Raw genomic sequence first — 18,638 nt, forward strand, 5'->3', positions numbered from 1 at the left:
CGCTGATGGTGTGATTGGACTGACATTTCAGGAAGAAGCTTTGACAATATGTTCATACCCTTTGGCCTAAAGACGGGATTTCTGGGAATTCAGCAGAAAGTGTATCAGTAAGTTAACAAAGATGTGGGCAAAGACTTGTGTATAAACTGCACTATTTATAACAGGCAAAAAACCCAAGATGTGCCATGATCTCAGAAACCTTCAATATGATAAAATATAGCTATTAACAATGTTTCAATTACGTAAAAGCCTTAGTCGCTCAGTCATGTCTGACTCTTTGTGACCCAATGGACTGTAGCCTGCCAGGCTCCCCTGTCCATGTGATTCTCCAGGCAAGAATACTGGAGTGGGTAGCCATTCCCTTTTCCAAGGGATCTTCCCAACCCAGGGAATGAACCCTGATCTCTTGCATTGCAAGCAAATTCTTTATGGTCTGTGCCACCAGGAAGCCCAAATTATATACAAATTATATAAATCATCAGTTCTATTACTGGAGGCTATCATTACTTGCTGACTACCTTAAAAAATACATATCTTTAAAATGTTTTCTGTAACAATAAGGGGTTTAACCCAAAACAGGGAGTTGTAGGCCTCATAAATTGCTTTTAGGGAGGTAGCTTTGCAGAGAGGCAACTCTGGGCCCTGAAAACTGAATCATACCCATGCATTCTTAGCCTATCTTTAGTTTTTAGCTCATATAAATAATAATAGAATAACAACTTCCCCTCTTCTAAATCCCTATTATATGCTAAGCACTGCTGCTGCTACTGCTGCTAAGTTGCTTCAGCCGTGTCCAACTCTGTGCGACCCCATAGACGGCAGCCCACCAGGCTCCTCCGTCCCTGGGACTCTCCAGGCAAGAACACTGGAGTGGGTTGCCATTTCCTTCTCCAATGCATGAAAGTGAAGAGTGAAAGTAAAGTTGCTCAGTCGTGTCCGACTCTTAGCGACCCCATGGACTACAGCCTATCAGGCTCCTCCACCCATGGGATTTTCCAGGCAAGAATACTGGAGTGGGTCGCCATTGCCTTCTTAATCTCATTTAATCCTTGCACCACTACTCCAAAGAAGGTATTATTAACAATATTTCCATTTTAGAGATTAAAAAAGTGAGGCTTGGAGATGGCCCAAGGCTTTGCATCTTATTTTAGTGTTTTCTTTAATCCTCTTTCTTTTTCCCTCTGTCCCCTTCTGTAAACAGGTTATCAATGCATAGCCTAATTTCTAAGCTGAAGACCACAAATCCACAGACCCTTCTCCTCTCTGGAACTTTTTCCCCCAAAGTAAATACATCAGGGATGAGGAGGGAGTGTGTTGGAGCGGAAGGGTGGGAGGAGGCAGGCTTTCCTGAGAGTACTTCCCCCTTCCTTCTCCTTTAACTTTTGCCAATGGGGCCACAACCAGCTTTCTCATTTGGTAGCAGAAGCTTGTTGGTGCCTTTTCTTCCAACATCAGAGGTCAGTATCTGGAACTGTTCTCACCCCTGAGAGAGCCAGCAGCCAGAGTCATTTTCTCTTTCCCGGGCTCCTTCCTCCCTAGTCCCAGGCCCTCTACTCTTCAAGCCCTTTAGCTCCCTTCAGCTCCCCTTTCTTGTTCTGTCTCCTCCAGCCTTTCTTCTTTCCTGTTCCTGCTTATTTCCCTGATCTCCATCTCTTCCTCCATCACTGTATCTTTATTATCACTGCTAAAAGCAGATGTCAAATTATTGTATTTGAAAGAAGAGATTTTTTTGACACAGTAGTTCTAAGACTTGTCTATTTATAATACATGAAACCCATAAATGGGTACTATGCATCACAATTGCCTTCTCTTAAGACTCTCTTAGGGGTTTAGGGCCCAATTTGCTGTTTTGTACCGACAAGATTGACTAACCTTAGGGTGTTAGGTGGGATGGCAGCCAGGACTGAAAGTCTACCCTTGGCAGAAGGCAAGGAGGAAGCTTAAGGTGCAAATGATGCTTTCCAAGCTGAAAAGAACTGCTGGGAGGGCACAGGAGCATGGTGTCTCAACAACTCTTAGTTATTGCCTATTCTTTCATCTCTCCTAGGCTGACAAACTCAAGCCCACCAGCATCTTGCTGCCCAGAAAGGTTGGAGATGGCAGTCTTTCCAAATTCCTGCCTCCTGGGGTGTCTGCTCATTTTCATTGCCCTCCAGCTACCCAAGCTGGATTCTGGTAGGTCCAGAAACCATCAGACTTGTTCCCCAAAACCCTTTTAGGCTGGCAGGGGTTGGCAGGCCTAGACTAGGAAATAAGTAGGAAGAGGGTTTCAGCTGAGCAGAGAAGGAGCCACGAATTATCTTTCCGGTGGAACTTTGTTTCAATGATGTCCTGCCTTTTTCTTAGGATAATTTCTACCCTACAAGCTTGAAATTTCTCAGTAATTTTAAGCAATCCCATTTGGTTGTCCTTAGCGACTTTCCCAAGGGCCCAGATGGATTCCCTGGAGCTGTAGTGGGAGAGTGCCCTTCAGTGGGATCCTCCTCTGTATCAGTTCTCAATTCCCACCTCCACATTCCGTCCGACCCTCTTGGTGTTTTGATAGCTCCCTTTGACGTGATCGGACCCCCAGAGCCCATCCTGGCGATGTTGGGTGAAGATGCAGAGCTGCCCTGTCGCCTCTCCCCCAACGTGAGCGCCAAGGGCATGGAGCTGCGCTGGTTCCGGGAGAAGGTCTCGCCTGCAGTGTTCGTGAGCCGAGAAGGCCGAGAGCAGGAGGGAGAGGAGATGGCTGAATACCGGGGAAGAGTGTCGCTGGTGGAGGACCACATCGCCGAGGGCAGCGTCGCTGTGAGGATACAGGATGTCAAAGCCTCTGATGATGGGGAGTACCGATGCTTTTTCAGGCAGGACGAAAACTACGAAGAGGCCATCGTGCATCTGAAGGTGGCTGGTGAGTAGACGGGTTTTGACTTTCTCTGGTGACTCCATGCGAGATAATATTTTCCTGGGGCTCTGTTTGGAAACCCTCACACTTGTTTCCCAAATCCCTTTTAGGCTGGAAGGGATTGGCAGGCCTAGAGTTAGGAGATAAGTAGGAAGAGGGTTTGAACTGAGTAGACAGGGAGCAGCAAATAATCTTTCTCCTTAGAACTTTGTTTCCACGATGTCCTGCTTTTTTCTCTCAATTACAGGATAATCATTTCCCCATGTTAATAATTTAATGTGTAAGATGTAATGACTGTATAACATTCTCTTTTATTAGTGCATCATAATTTGCTTGGTCAAAGCCCAGAACTGAGCATTTAAGTTGTGTCTGTTTTTCACCACTTATGGTAAGGCTGTAGGGAGCAATCCCAGTGCTTACTTGATGGATTAGTACCCAAAGACTGATTTTGTGAGATTGTAGAGCATGGTGTCTTATTAAGGGTCTTGACCTATCTAGAAAATTTTTGGTTTTGTTTCTGTTTTTGCTTCCAGCCAGAATTCAGAGTGAACTATAAGGAGATGGTACACACTGAGAAACAAAGTATACTTTGAGGTCTGCCTTTCCACCTAGCACCAAGCAAATTTCTTTTTGAGCTACATTTCCTACTGTAAAACCTGCCAAACAAGATTTTGCAAGAATAAGATTTTTAAAAAAAAATCAATATAGGAATTCCCTGGTGGTTTGGCTCTTCCAATGCAGGGGGCATTGATCAAGGAACTAAGATCTCTCATGCTAGGAATATGAGAAACTGCTTTGTCAATTCTAAAAGCATTATATACTTGTAAAATAATGCTGTGCAATATATATTGCTTTTTATGCATATATTCAAGTAAAGATGAAGTTTGAAAAATACATGGGTGAAATGTGGGTCCCTGTTTCATAACAGGGTGTCCCACATGGTAGTATCATATATAACTCATCTTTCCTTTTTAAGGAAGTGTCTTAAAGATTGGTTATAAAGCCCTAGAGATTTGAGAGCATAAAGCTGTCATTGTTACCTTTTATGAATGATAGACACCTTTGAGAATCTGCTGAAAATGGTGGCCCTTTTCGTGAAAAGAATACACATTCTCATATATATACACAACTTGGAATATGACTTTAAGTCAATAGTTGTTTCATCTCTGATAAGATGTCTTCTTTTATGGATACCTCAGTTCCTTTGTGTAGTGAAACATGGAGATGGGTCCCTCTCATTCCCAGTTCCTCTGGGCTTCTCTTTCTCAAACTATATAGCCCTATGATTATAAGGCTCCCAGAAGAGTGTCCACTAAAGGAGTAAGGCGCCTTCTTTCTCCATAGCTCTGGGCTCTGATCCTCACATCAATATGAAAGTTCAAGAGAGTGGAGAGATCCTGCTGGAGTGTACCTCAGTGGGATGGCACCCAGAGCCCCAAGTACAGTGGCGAACTCACGAGGGAGAGGAGTTTCCATCCATGTCAGAGTCCAGGACTCCTGATGAAGAAGGTTTGTTTACTGTGAGAGCTTCAGTGATCATCAGGGACACCTCTATGAAGAATGTGTCCTGCTGTATCCGGAACCTCCTTCTTGGCCAGGAGAAAGAAGTAGAGATTTCCATACCAGGTCAGTAAAACAGGTACTAGGTTCCTTTTTGACACAGGTTCAGGGCAACATCACACGGGACATCTGCCCAGGTACAACCTCCTGGCAGACTTGTCTATTTTTCTCACCTTAAACTTTCCCCACCTAAACTCCTGCCCGCTGAGCCCCACCAACTTCACTAGAGATTCTGAAGGCATAAGTTTTATACCTAGATCTCACAGACATTCCAGATTTTCCATCTTAGATACGGAAGTCTTCCAGATTTTCTTAGGAGATATATCTTGGAAAAGCTTTGTCTCTGAAGGGTGTGGTCTTCCTGATTCAGAGCCTTCTGGATCTAGCTAAATCAGTTTTCCTCTTTCCACCCTTACCTCCCCCTCCTCCCTATCCCATGCTAGAGTTCCAAGTTTCCAGAGTCTTCACACTCTACCTCTGGTTCAGCAAGGAACTTTTCCTTATTCTTGGGTCATTGAGTCCCCATCTGTTGCACACAGAAGTGATATTTCCCCTTCCTTATTTACTTCCCTCATCCCCTTGGCTCCCATCCTGCATTGATGGCTACGGAGAAATTTCCATGATAACATGAATCGGTCCATTATACTCTTTATTCCACAGGTCCTGTCCCCAAATGACTCTTCTTCATCTTCATTCCTCTCTTTCTCTACCCTCTCTTACCTAAGACCAAAATTTATCTGAAAACCTCAGAGTGGTATTGGAGGGACTCTTTTGCCATGGGAGGAATGTGATAGGTCCAGGTCATCCTCTCTTCCAGCCCCCTTTGGAATCAGGAGAGGAGCTAGATTTGCTCTGAGTTTCTCAACAAATATCCTTCTTGGGGATTTTGTTCTAGCATCCTTCTTCCCAAGGCTGACTCCCTGGATGGTGGCTGTGGCTGTCATCTTGGTGGTCCTAGGACTCCTCACAATTGGGTCCATATTTTTCACTTGGAGACTATACAAGGAAAGATCCAGACAGAGGAGGAATGAATTCAGTTCTAAAGGTAAGTCATAGAATCCCAGTCTACTTGTCAAGAGTGCTTCCATGTGAGGCTGAACCCAAGTCCTTTAGGATGACTGCCAATGGGAAGCTAATTGATTCCAGAATTCTAAAAATCAGAGGGAATTATAAAGCTCCTGAATTCAGTGGCACCCAATATGAAGAATAACAGAGGTTTGGGTATAAGATGAGTCAAAAGCAATTCTAACTGAGATAATAGACCTGATGTTTATTCATTATTAACCTTCAGACTCTATCCTTACTTTTAATTCAGTAATGATTAAAGATCTGATACCAAGTGAGTAGGAACTTCCTGCACATTTCTTAGAAAACAAAACAAAATCCTTGTTCTTCATTTGTTGATAATGCCTCCATAATCAGGTAGTCATGAATTAAATAGTTTCTCCTTTATATGTTTCTCACACCTGTTTTGTTCCCTCCCTCACACCCAGGCTAGGTCATTAAGGTATTTCTGTTTGTTTTCCAGAGAAACTCCTGGAAGAGCTCAGTAAGTTCTATGTTCTTTGTCTTTTTACATCCACAAAGTTGTCTCTCTCTTATTATAAAACATGTCAATAACACTCTTTCCCCCTCCCCCACCCTCTCTCACTACAGAATGGAAAAAGGCTACATTGCATGCAGGTCAGTGACTCTGAATATCTTAAGGGCCCTGAGGTGCTACCCTGGAGGTATTCAAAGTCCTCCAATACTTGGAAATAAAACCCACTAATATATAGAGGGGAAGTGAAAGTGAAGTCGCTCAGTTGTGTCTGACTCTTTGTGACCCCGTGAACTGTAGGCCTACTAGGCTCCCCTGTCCATAGGATTTTCCAGGCAAGGTTGGAAACTGGAGTGGGTTGCCATTTCCTTCTCCAGGGGATTTTCCCAACCCAGGGATTGAACCCAGGTCTACCTGCATTGTGGGCAGATGCTTTACCGTCTGAGCCATTAGGGAAACCTATATAGAGGGGAAAGATGATGGCAATTGGCCTCAACATTATCCTTGAGGCACATAAAGGGCCCTTGGAAGATGGCTAGAAGGCAAGTCCCCTCTGACAGGGTCCCATGGGGTACTGGGGACAGTCAGTTGATACATCACCCTATGGCTATGGATGGAAGAGGGGAAGAGACAGCTGAGCAGGCCAAGCAGTTCCCCTCCTGAGGAGACCTGTCAACTGCTAGAGCAGGTCTCCACTTCTTCAGAGAAGAAAGGATGGTTGTTTCAATCTGTGACATTCACTGATAATCAGACTCACTTTCTCTCTGTCTCTAGTGGATGTGACTCTGGATCCAGACACCGCCCACCCCCACCTCTTTCTGTATGAAGATTCAAAATCTGTCCGACTGGAAGATTCACGTCAGAAACTTCCCGAGAAACCAGAAAGATTTGACTCCTGGCCCTGTGTGATGGGTCGTGAGGCCTTCACCTCAGGGAGACATTACTGGGAGGTGGAGGTGGGAGACAGGACGGACTGGGCAATTGGGGTGTGTAGGGAGAATGTGATGAAGAAAGGATTTGACCCCATGACTCCCGAGAATGGGTTCTGGGCTGTGGAGCTGTATGGAAATGGGTACTGGGCTCTCACCCCACTGCGGACCCCTCTCCCACTGGCTGGACCCCCCCGCCGGGTTGGGGTCTTCCTTGACTATGAATCAGGAGACATCTTCTTCTACAACATGACTGATGGATCCCATATCTATACTTTCTCCAAGGCCTCTTTCTCTGGCCCCCTCCGGCCCTTCTTCTGCTTGTGGTCCTGTGGTAAAAAGCCCCTGACTATCTGCCCAATCACTGATGGGCTTGAGGGAGTCATGGTAGTTGCTGATGCCAAGGACATTTCAAAGGAGATCCCACTGTCCCCCATGGGGGAGGACTCTGCCTCCGGGGATATAGAAACCCTCCATTCTAAACTAATCCCTCTCCAGCCCAGCCAAGGGGTACCTTAAGAAATACTCCAGCTCAGCTCTTTCCCTCTACTCTAACCCCCTCTTCCACCACTCCCAGGGCTTCATCTGCCAGATTTACTCAGCCCCTGTTTCTTCCTGTTGGCTAGGGATTAATTAATCTTGAGAAGGTTGTGTTGCTGCTGATAGAGTGTGAGGAATAGGCCCTTCCTAATCTGTTTCTGTAACGATAGTCAAGGGGCAGGGAAGTGACTCAGATTGCTTCTTGCGGTCTCCCATCCCAGAGGCCAAATTCTCTAGGGAGGGAATTGCAGTTCGGGGATCAAGATGGAGTTAGGTCGGCATAGGTTATGACAGAAACATCTTGGTGTCCAGGATAGGGGAATATAGAGGAACAGGTTTTAAGTAAGTAGGAAACCCAAAGGGTTCTGGGAAGGGAAAACCGGTGGCTGAGATCCCATAAAGGAACTTGGAGGGCACATCATGATAGAGGAAAATGAGGTGAGCTCAGGCAGTGATAAACATCTGACTTGTCCCTAGAGCTTTAGGACCCGTATCTCAGATTTTCTAAGTCATTCCTACAGGGTGGATCTGAGCAGTTGGCAAGGGGAGTAAAGAAGGTGAGGAGGTCAGATAGAATGAAAGAGGAGAGAATTTTAAACAAAATGCAAAGGACTCTTTCCAACCTCACTTTGTTGATTCCACAAGTTGCTGGTTCTCTTCTTCCTTTTGATCTAGAATCTCTCCACTTTAGAGGCATTTTCAGGCATCATCTTTCAGTGATATCACCACTTTATTGGCTGTTGTCTCATGGCCAATGGCCATGTCTCACCAACATATAGTTTAAAACTGCTCAACCACACCTTTAATTAGCTTTAACCACCATCCACTTCCATACTGAGCCACAGATCACTCTCTCCCCACCCAGCTTTCCTACGTGCTGCTTCTCCTCAGGGTCCCCTGAAAGCTGCGTCATTGTACTCAGCACAGCTAGATTGACTGCACTTATTTGTATTTGCATTTTCCTGTATATGTTTGTCTTGTCCAGGCTCCCAACTTCCATTTCCATTGGGTTTTCCAGGATTAATGTCGTCCATGGTCTTAACCTAATAAATAAGTCTGTCTGATTGTTGAAAACAGCTTCTGCACCTCCCTTTCTTTATCCAACAAATGGAACTGACACAAAACAGAGAGAAGAAACCTGCATGGAAATGCAGTGGGTCAAAGCACTGTGGTTCTGTTATCCAAGACCCATCCCCAGACCTGCTGGCAGTAGGTTCACCAGGGCGAGCAGCACAGGGCTTCCTGTCACAGGAAGGGCCAGCTACTGACAAAAAGGCCACAGTGCCAGTAGCTACCCACCCTTAGCCTCTGGAGGAAATATTTGGTGATGCCTCATAACTGGAAAAACAAACAAACTTGGGTGATCCTCCTTTCCTTGCGCCTTCCTCAAGCTGTATTCACCCTAGCCTACATTGGACTCCTGAGAGAAGACCACCATGTACCTCTGCTTTCAAAGTACTCATTTATGTTCAAATTGTACTTTTAGAAAGTAAAAGATTTTTTTTAAAGTCCAAACTTCTTTAAAAAATACTTGAGAATCTTAAGTAGTTGTTTTGCCAGTTTAACGTACTATGTGCATCCTGAAATGTATATATAAAGTCTTACCCTAAATAAATGGGGCTGCCACAGGAACCCCTCTCTGAGAGTAGAAAGAGAAATAGTCAGAGGTTTCAATTAGCTCTGTGACTGCCCTCACCTTCCTATTTCTTCATGATCTTCAAGGAAAATGGTTACCAAACACAGCATTGAGCTGGCAGTAGATTCTGAACTTATGTGATAAGCCTTGCAGCTCCCTTTCCATCGTAGCTCCCTTTCCATCTGGCACCAGATACCAGTGCCTGAAGGAGGAAATTAACAGTCTTGGTAGCTCTGGCTTTATTTTCAGATCTTCCGAAAGAGAAGAAAGGTGGCCTTGCTGATGCTTCGTCAAAGCCTGTCTTAATGACCTAAAGCAGAATCAGTGATACTATGGTTTCAGAAGGTCCAGAAAGGCCTCTTCCACCAGTGCAAATAATTAACTGCAGTATTTCCAAGGCCTGACTTCCTTTTTAAACCAGAAACTAAAACCTTTTACCCCACATCTAAAGACCAGCCTTAAAAATGCAAATTTCCTGAAATAAAGAACTTCATTTCACACACCAAAAGCCAGCTCTGGTCATCACATGTTTGAAAGGGTCTGCCCGGACACGACTGAGCAACTTCACTTTCACTTTTCACTTTCATGCATTGGAGAAGGAAATGGCAACCCACTCCAGTGTTCTTGCCTGGAGAATCCCAGGGACGGGGTAGCCTGGTGGGCTTCCGTCTATGGGGTCGCACAGAGTCAGACACGACTGAAGTGACTTAGCAGCAGCAGCAGCCTCTCTTTAAAAGAGACCCAGACATTCACATTAAGAGAAAAATAACTGTGCAACTCCTATCATCACTAATCAACAACAGCTCTTCCGTGCCATCTCTCTGCTTATCCCTATTCATCTGCTCCTTCTGCCTCCAAACAACACTCAGGTCTCCTCAAATCGCCCTCTGGAAAACTCCGAGTCGACTCTCAACTATACGCGCCATTATTCTTGCCACTCACTTTAAAATTTAAAATGGAAATAGTCTTCTTCCTTGAATACATATGAAAGTTAATTTTAAAAAGTAACAATGATCCCAAGTCTCACTCAAATATAACCAATATTTGGGTTCATCCTCTTCTTTAAAAAATAAAAAAGAATCTGTGTTGTTTAGTTCAAAGGACTTAAACTAAATACTTTTTGAGGAGTGTTTCAAACTAGTTGGAAAGTCTTTGAGGTACAGCTTTGCTGGACGTAAACACAGATGTACGAAAATCTTACGAATTAAGGTAAGATAGAGTGACACATTTGTAGAAAGAGAAAGGCAGAACTGGTTTTAGTCTGATGCCTCCTTTTTGAGAGCAGCATAACATCCATTCAGAAAAGTCCATCCATCCTCAGGGTACAGCTAGAAAATTCAGATCAAGAAGCAAGACACCGGGACCCCCTTACATAGGTCTCCAGGGTCCAGCGGACAGAAAGGAGAGGAGGGAGGAGTTAAGGAGCACCCGAGGGCTGGGACCCAGCAAGCACCAAACTGAATAGCGTAAGACTTCCCAGGAGCAGGTGCCAGTTTAAGTAAGGCAATTTCAGCAATATGGGTGCCATTATATAAACAAGAATTCTGTCGAGAGTGGAAAGAAATTTCCCTTACTCTTGGCTACCCAGCCGAGCGCCGCCCCGCCGGCTGCAGCCTGGAATCGAATCCGCGTTCATTCAGAAGACACTGCCCGGCGGCCCCCGCAACCCGGCGCTTGACTTCGCGTTTCCACTCGGGGTCGGCGTCCGGGGGCCGTACGTAAACTGGTGGTTGCTTTTTTTAATTGAAAAATGTCCGCATCCTCAGAAAAAGAAAAAGAAAAAAAAAAAAAGGCGGGGCGGGGGCGGGAAACCATCATTCACGTAGACATTGAAATGAAATTTGAGGGCAGTAAAAGCACAGCGGGTCAGGATGGCCGAGCGGTCTAAGGCGCTGCGTTCAGGTCGCAGTCTCCCCTGGAGGCGTGGGTTCGAATCCCACTCCTGACATTGCTTGTGCTTTTGAATCAGTCGAACGGTTGTGTGTATCACCAGTTTTCCCCACGTTTCCCATGTGGATTAATCTGTTTTTCCTTTTTTCCTAAATAAATTATCCAAAATTAAAAAACATTTTAAATGTTAAAGAAAAGAAATTAGCCAAGTTCTAAAATGAAAGCACTCTGTGCCCAGAACACAAGTTAAGATCTAGTCATTTTAATCTCCTTTCCCTGTCTCTAGTTGTCTGTCCCTCTCTTTCCTTTACATTCAAGGAGTTGAATAAAAGTTACTCCTTTCACTGATGTCTACAGGGCCATTCTTTTGTTTTATTTATTGATTGATTCCCTTTTAATAGCCTTTCTTCAATTTTATTTCTCATCTCCCACTCCCCCTTAAGAAATCATTGGAAAGGTCATCCTTTTTTTGTTTGCTGTGTGTTTTTGTAGAACACATTTTTGGTTTCGCTATATACATTTTTAATTTACATAAATGCCGCTGTGTCATATATCTCATTCTATTTTTACTTTGTCCCTTTCAGCTACAGCTTTTTAGCCGATGTTGTGCATACACCTAGACCTTATCTAGAACAATTACTTTCAATTACTGTGGGAGACCAGGGTTTGATCCTTGAGTCGGAAGGATCCGACCCCATAGAGAACCTCAGCAGCCCAGCTAGAGGCCCTACTCAATCCATAACTTTTAAATTCAGGTTCCACCCATACTGCTTTGGTAACTTATGATCTTTTAAAAAGAAAGCATGAAACATTTGAGCTGCATCAGCTATCAAATCAAGCTATCAATTATGGTTTTCATGATGCCATAAATACTGAGGATGCCTCCATGCCTACCTGCCTATGGTCATCTCTAGACAAAGAAGAATTTCAAGATCTGCACACTCTATTCTCTTACTGCTTCCACTTACCCAAACTGAGCATCCCCGTCCTCACCACACACTGTCCCGTTTGCCTGGAGCACCTCTTCTACTTCTCTGAGAAAGTAACAGGCAGGAAGGCCGGGGGTCTCCAAAAGGAGGAAATAGGCTGCATCAATTTTTTTTTCTCTTAAAATTCTGTGCTGCCATGACGACACTGGTTCCATCTGAACTTAACTTTTCTCAAACCTTGAGTTAACCAATGCGTTTTTCTTATGGAAATATTTTCCTAAGCTATGTTAATGAAACTATGTATTTGCTTTGGAATTTACCTTTCTTTAAAATGGTTCCACCTGAGACTGTTTTTTCTTTTCCTAAATCTTGGGCTGATAATAGTTCAACAAACCAGTATTCATATCAATTGTTTTATGGCTGGGGGATGACACACCTGTGCCATCCTATCTCAAAACTGCATGTTGTGGGAGAGGGGCCTGGTGAAACTCGGTCAGCCCTGAGGTGCTCTCTTACCTGATTAATAGCTTTCTAACAGACCTAAAACATGCGGCTATAGACTAGCAGGGCACTCTTTCTGCCCCTTCTGATATCTGTGTCAGAAGCTTTCTCTATCTTTTTTCTATTTAAATAAAACTTTATTGCATAAAAGCTCTGAGCAATCAAGCCTCGTCACTGGCCCCAGATTGAATTCCTCTCCTCTGGAGGCCAAGAATCCCAGCGTCTTTCATGGCTCAACAACAACCTTTCACCTCCAGCCCACTTTCTTGTCTGGATCTCGCCTACATTTCCTCCATGCTTGGTTTGGCTATCACTCCTTCCAGGAAGTCTTCCCCCACCTCCTATCTCCACTCAGTCTGAGCTGAGTATCACAGTGTGGTCTACTGTACCCTCCACTCCAATGGGGTTATATCTCACGATACTGGAATTGCCATTGAACTGTTTGATTCACCCTTCCATCAGCAGGTTTTGTCCATCAGCGGACAAAACTCACGACCGAAGTGAGATTAGCATGGTGCTAAAACAAGCATTTAACTGTAAACCATTTTCACTTGTATATGTAAATCACTTTCACGATGGATACATGGAGAGTTAGGAAGATTTTTAGACTTTAGGAGAGATGGCTAAATTCTTCACCTGGAATATTCCATAGCTTCCATAGCCAGTAACACTATCTCAATGGTACAGATCAGGCAATCTATTGAGGGCCACTTGGCTGGAAGCATCCTCGTAAAGGTATTCCTGGAGCCTGATGGAGAAGAAGGGTGAAGGTTAAGGTAGAGTTGGTAACAGAATTAAGGAGTGATCTGGTGTTGACATCTCTACCATGACCCAGCTGGCCTTACCATTTGAGGTCTGTAACCTGGGCCTGGGAAAAAGGCTTTGTTGTGCAGAATATAGAAGCATATGAAAAAGACGGTTTGTCTCCTGAAATAAAATTTGTATATTAAAGTGGGGCAGAAAATTAAACATAAAATTCTCTTTGTGTGTTTGTTTGAACCTCCTCCCTCCTTAATGTGCAGTGTGCACATTAACCAGAGCACCTCAAAGATGGAAGTGACTGCTCCACCATAAAGATCATTTTTTTCCCTCTTTCCTTTTCTTAAAAGAATAGCATTCTTTACCAATTTTATAGGGAGTATGATAACTGTATGCTTGCTTTGTATGTGCTTCTATGGACTAGGTATAACCTTGGTGAACTTCACATAAAATGTCAGCATGTCATGTTGATGTACTCTCCTTTGTCTCGAAAATGCGTATGACAGTTCATTCCTTCAACTTCTAACAAGTAGAACAGTTGTCAGAGTTTTCTGAGGATCTGTCTCTTGGTTATAATCCTCAGTTTAGCTCAAATAAAATTCCCTTTTTTTTTCTTCTTAAGTTGATTATTTATTGAATTTTCATTGACACTTCCATTGCTCTGCGATGTCTATAAGGAAAAGTGGGGAATTAAGCTGAAGAGTGAGTGGAGAAAACCTCCATAAAAGTAGATTTGTTTCCTGAACTATTCTTCAAAGTGTTGGGACATTTTGTTTCTGCAGAGAGAACAGAAGATCATATTTCAACTGTTGACCATCTACACAAAATCATGTTCTCTGAAGGTAAAAGTCAGGTTGGTGAGACTTTCTGGGCCAGGTGGTAGAGGGGTTGGTCTTGGGAGATGAGCAAATGGGTAACAGTTACAATGAACTTCCATTTCCCTGATCTTGAGTTTCTATATAAAGGGGCCAAATTATGATCCATTTCTCATATTTCCTTCCTTTCTCTTAAGGCACCCTAGACTCTCCTGGACTGCTTCTTCAAGTCAGCCTGGGTGCTGACTGAACAGCTTCAGGTCAGTCAGTTCTAGTGGGATATCCACCCTGTGGGTATACAATGAAAAGGATGCTTCCCCTGATAACTTCTTTCTGAAATCACTGTGATGAGTATTTTCCTCTTTGATTTTCCTTTCCAAAAAAACTCTGAGCACAAGACCACCTTTTAAAATAGCCATTTACAACTCATGTTATATGGTTGGATTTTAGTGGTTGGTACGAACTGAGATGCTGAAGCATTCTCTAAGGTTAAGGAAAAATAAGATCATGGCATCTGGTCTCATCACTTCATGGCAAATAGAAGGGAGGGAAAGTGGAAGCAGTGACAGATTTTCTTTTCTTGGGCTCCAAAATCACTGCAGATGGTGACTGCAGTCATGAAATTAAAAGACACTTGCTCCTTGGAAGGAAGGCTACGACAAACCTGCTGCTGCTACTGCTGCTAAGTTGCTTCAGTCGTGTCCGACTCTGTGCGACCCCATAGACGGCAGCCCACTAGGCTCCCCCGTCCCTGGTATTCTCCAGGCAAGACACTGGAGTGGGTTGCCGTTTCCTTCTCTAATGCATGAAAGTGAAAAGCGAAAGTGAAGTTGCTCAGTCGTACCCGACTCTTAGCGACCCCATGGACTGCAGCCTACCAGGCTCCTCCGTCCCTGGGATTTTCCAGGCAAGAGTACTGGGGTGGGGTGCCATTGCCTTCTCCATGACAAACCTAGACAATGTATTAAAAAGCAGAGACATCACTTCACTGACAATGGTTCATATAGTCAAAGCTATAATTTTTCCAGTAACAAGTACAGATTTGAGAGTTGGACCATGAAGAAGGCTGACCGCAAAAGAATTGATTCTTTTGAAAGGTGGTGTTGGAGAAGACTCTTGAGAGTCCCTTGGACAGCAAAGAGATCAAACCAGTCAGTCCTAAAGGAAATCAACCATGAATATTCATTGGAAGTACTGCTGCTGAAGCTAAAGCTTCAATACTTTGGCAACCTGATGCTAAGAGCCAACTTACTGGAAAAGACCCTGATGCTGGGAAAGATTGAAGGCAAAAGGAGGGGGCCGCAGAGGATGAGATGGTTACATAGCATCACTAACCCAATGGACATGAATTTGAGCAAATTTGAGATAGTGAAAGACAGAAAAGCCTGGTGGGCGACAGCCCATGGACTCGAGTCCAGTCAGACACGGCTTAAAGATTGAACAACAACAAGCCTTTTCAGCAACACGTTTATCAATCATTCCAGAGACTGATCTTGATTAAAAATATTGCCTGTAGATTATGAAAGTAGATTATGAAAACCCAATTGTTTGGGATTTCACCAGGGAAAAGAATAGAATGACTAGAGATTATTATGCCACTTGTAGTTTTAATCTGGTTCCTTTGCCTTGTGCTTTCCCTGGATCCTTTGGTACTTGCTGAAAAAAATATTACATAAAACCTTAAGAAAGGTAGAAATTCTTCTGAAAGAAAAACAAATTTATCTTGGTCTCTTCTTTTTCTTTTTTTATAAACAATAAAACCGTCCCCACTCTCAGAGCCACATAAAGCACTTTCGTGAAACACCATAGGGAAAATTTACACCTTAAGTTGATTAGGGTTTTGATCTCTTCGTATTCTTTTTGAGGGCAGGAAAACCACAAAAGGCCCCGCTGGGATTCGAACCCAGGATCTCCTGTTTACTAGACAGGCGCTTTAACCAGCTAAGCCACGGAGCCAACACGCTTGCCAGCTTCCAAATCAACATAGAAAAGGAATGATCTTAGCTTTCCCCCGTTCTCGCCCCCTGCATGCATTTCCTTGTATTGACGCTCGGGCGAGCTCTCCAGATGATCTCCCAAATCCTAAAGATGAACCCCTGCTTCTCCCCCAAAGACCTAAAAGACCGCGCGGCCATAGGAAAACTGAGACCCTCCGTGCAGGAGTGAGGTAAGCAAAACTCGGGAGCGAGCCTGAAGCCCTGGGCGGCGCCAGAGGAGTCTCCGGAAACTGCCAGGAAGGGCAAGAGTTCAGCAGCTCAGGCTTCCTTGGGTGAAGTATGACCTGGGACCCCTGGAGGAAAGGAAATTAGCCACATTTACACGAGAACACCCCTCCGAGTCGTGTAACACATTTGCACCAGAACACTTTCTGCACCAGGAACTAGTCCCTGAAGAAAGAACGCCCTGTGTTCTTTATTTCATGGATTTTAATTAAAATTCTAGCTCTTCCTTACCCCATTTCTTTCCGTAAAATAGACTCCCACCTGCCTGCTTCTTGCTTGACTAAGTCGTATCTTTGAAAAATTCAAGATTTCATTATTAAAACCTAGTCTTGGAAAGAGGTAAAGGAGCAATCTCCTCTCTTCTGCAGCTAGAGGAAGAGAAGCTTTCTTGTTCGATAACTTATCCAAAGGATCTACTTGATAAACTGTTAAATTTAGAGCATCCACAAGAAGTACTATATTTTCATGGGTGCTTGTGTATTTGTAACTGTTCCAGATTCATTCTATTCTATGAAATAGATATGTCCTTAGACAAAGGACTTTAATGGAACTGGCAAAGCGTTTTACAAATTGTTGCCATAGCTGTGAAAGTAACTTCCCAATTGAAACTTGTAATTATAATAGGCTGCTTACTTGAAATCTGTGACTATTCTGAAAATGCTGAAATTAACATGCCAGTATTTTTAAACTGTATCAATATTAAAGGATATCTCTGTCTCACTCTAAACCAGCCATTGGCATTAATCTCTGCCTGCAAACATGATGTGAGGGAGAGGTTAAAAAGCCCTGACTCTGCTAGATTTCTTTTTCATAAAACGATTGAGTCTATGAACTTGACGCACAGTCTGACTGACTCCATGAAATAAGTAAGCACCGATTTCTTTAATAATATAAGATTAACCATCGTTTTATTAATGTGCTTGGAGCCAGAAAGAAAGTGAAGTTGCTCAGTCGTGTCCGACTCTTTGCGACCCCATGGACTGTAGCCTACCAGGCTCCTCAGTCCATGGAATTTCCCAAGATAATCATAAACAGCATAGTCACACCTAACATGACTTTGTCCAAGCTGGAGTGGACATTTAGAAAGACAGCAGAGCCAGTAATATTTGGTTTGGGTTTTTCCTTTGACTGGCACGTGTTCAAAATTTGCACAGAAATTCTGAGACATCAAAGGAGTTTTTAACAAGCTAGAGAGAAGTCTTGGGAGAAAAAGTGAGACCAAGAGCAATCATTTTCAGAAATCTGGATGTGATCTGCAAAGACCATGGACAGGCCCCTGACATTGGCTCTGTTCCACACAACTGAAATTGGAGAAGGTGTAGATCTCTGTGTCATAAACTGCTGAGAGTGGAAATAACTGGCAGTGCTACTATTTCCCAAATACTTGGGAGAGAACTGGAAGAAGAGAACTGTGACCCAGGGAGGAGGAGACTCCACCACAGGGATGATTGATTTTTACATGTCAACTTGGCTAGTCTACAGAGCCCAGTTATTCAATTAAACAGTAATATACATGTTGCAGTTATTTAATTAAACAGTAATGTACATCATGTATGGATGTGAGCATTGGGAAGGGAAGCCTGGCATGCTGCAATCCATGGGATTGCAAAGAGTTGGACATGACTGAGCAAATGAACTGTACTGTACATGTTGCTGTGAAGGTATTTTATACATGTGGTTAACATCTACAATTAGTTGACTATAATAAGTAAAAGAGATTATCCTTAGTAATGTGCATGGCCCTTATCTAACAAGTTGAAAGACTTAAGAGCAAAATGAAGGTTTTCCTAAGGAAGAATAAACTATCTCAAGACTATAGCATCAGCTCCTGGCTGAGATTTTTCTAGACTGCCATCCAGCAATACAGATTTCAGACTTGTCAGTCACCGCAGTCACATAAGCCAGTTTCTAGAAATGCATGTATATTTTCCTACTGGTTATTTTTCTGGACTCTGTTTCTCTTTTTCTAGCTGGGACAAACCCTGAAGAAAAGACTGGAAACTGGAACCCTCAGAAAAGACCCAGGAGAAGATCTCTAAAATCAAAATGAAAGCAAGCCTCAGCTCATGTCAGAACACCAGAGAAATCTGAGAAAGCCAAAAAAAAAAAAGGAGAGAAAAAAAAAAAACCTTACGAAACCTTCAAAATGAAGGGAGATCTTTGCAGATATTATGTGGAGCAGAAGGATCCTGGGCATGGAGGGAGGCCTTTTTGTCCTCCATTTCTTGTAGGTAAGACTCCAGCCTCCATGACCCTCTCTGAGTTCCAAAGAGCAGATTCGAACAGTGTTAATCAAAGGAGGGGCAGCCGGGAGACCACCTGAAGCAATATTAAAGGGACCAGAGAGGCTCATCAGAATTAAGGAACCGGATCACCTGAGACTGGCACACACCCTAATCTTGTCAGCAACCCCACCCTTTTGAAACTTGG

The 18,638-nt window shown here is 43.6% G+C and overlaps 1 protein-coding gene and 2 non-coding genes across 7 annotated transcripts; 2 read left to right on the forward strand and 1 right to left on the reverse strand.

Moving 5' to 3' along the window:
* On the forward strand, positions 1,339-8,532 carry BTN1A1 (butyrophilin subfamily 1 member A1). 5 transcript variants are annotated; one of them, XM_013974033.2, is made up of 8 exons: positions 1,339-1,457; positions 2,048-2,175; positions 2,546-2,893; positions 4,232-4,513; positions 5,343-5,492; positions 5,976-5,996; positions 6,104-6,130; positions 6,762-8,532. In XM_013974033.2, the coding sequence occupies exons 2-8, from the start codon at positions 2,097-2,099 to the stop codon at positions 7,433-7,435; spliced, it is 1,581 nt and encodes a 526-aa protein (XP_013829487.1). In that variant the 5' UTR covers positions 1,339-1,457; positions 2,048-2,096; the 3' UTR covers positions 7,436-8,532.
* On the forward strand, positions 10,958-11,040 carry TRNAL-CAG. Its single transcript has one exon. It is a non-coding gene; the product is annotated as a tRNA-Leu (tRNA).
* On the reverse strand, positions 15,869-15,942 carry TRNAT-AGU. The gene has a single exon. It is a non-coding gene; the product is annotated as a tRNA-Thr (tRNA).

This window comes from Capra hircus, chromosome 23 (genome assembly GCF_001704415.2).
Source record: "Capra hircus breed San Clemente chromosome 23, ASM170441v1, whole genome shotgun sequence".
Classification (NCBI taxonomy): domain Eukaryota; kingdom Metazoa; phylum Chordata; class Mammalia; order Artiodactyla; family Bovidae; genus Capra; species Capra hircus.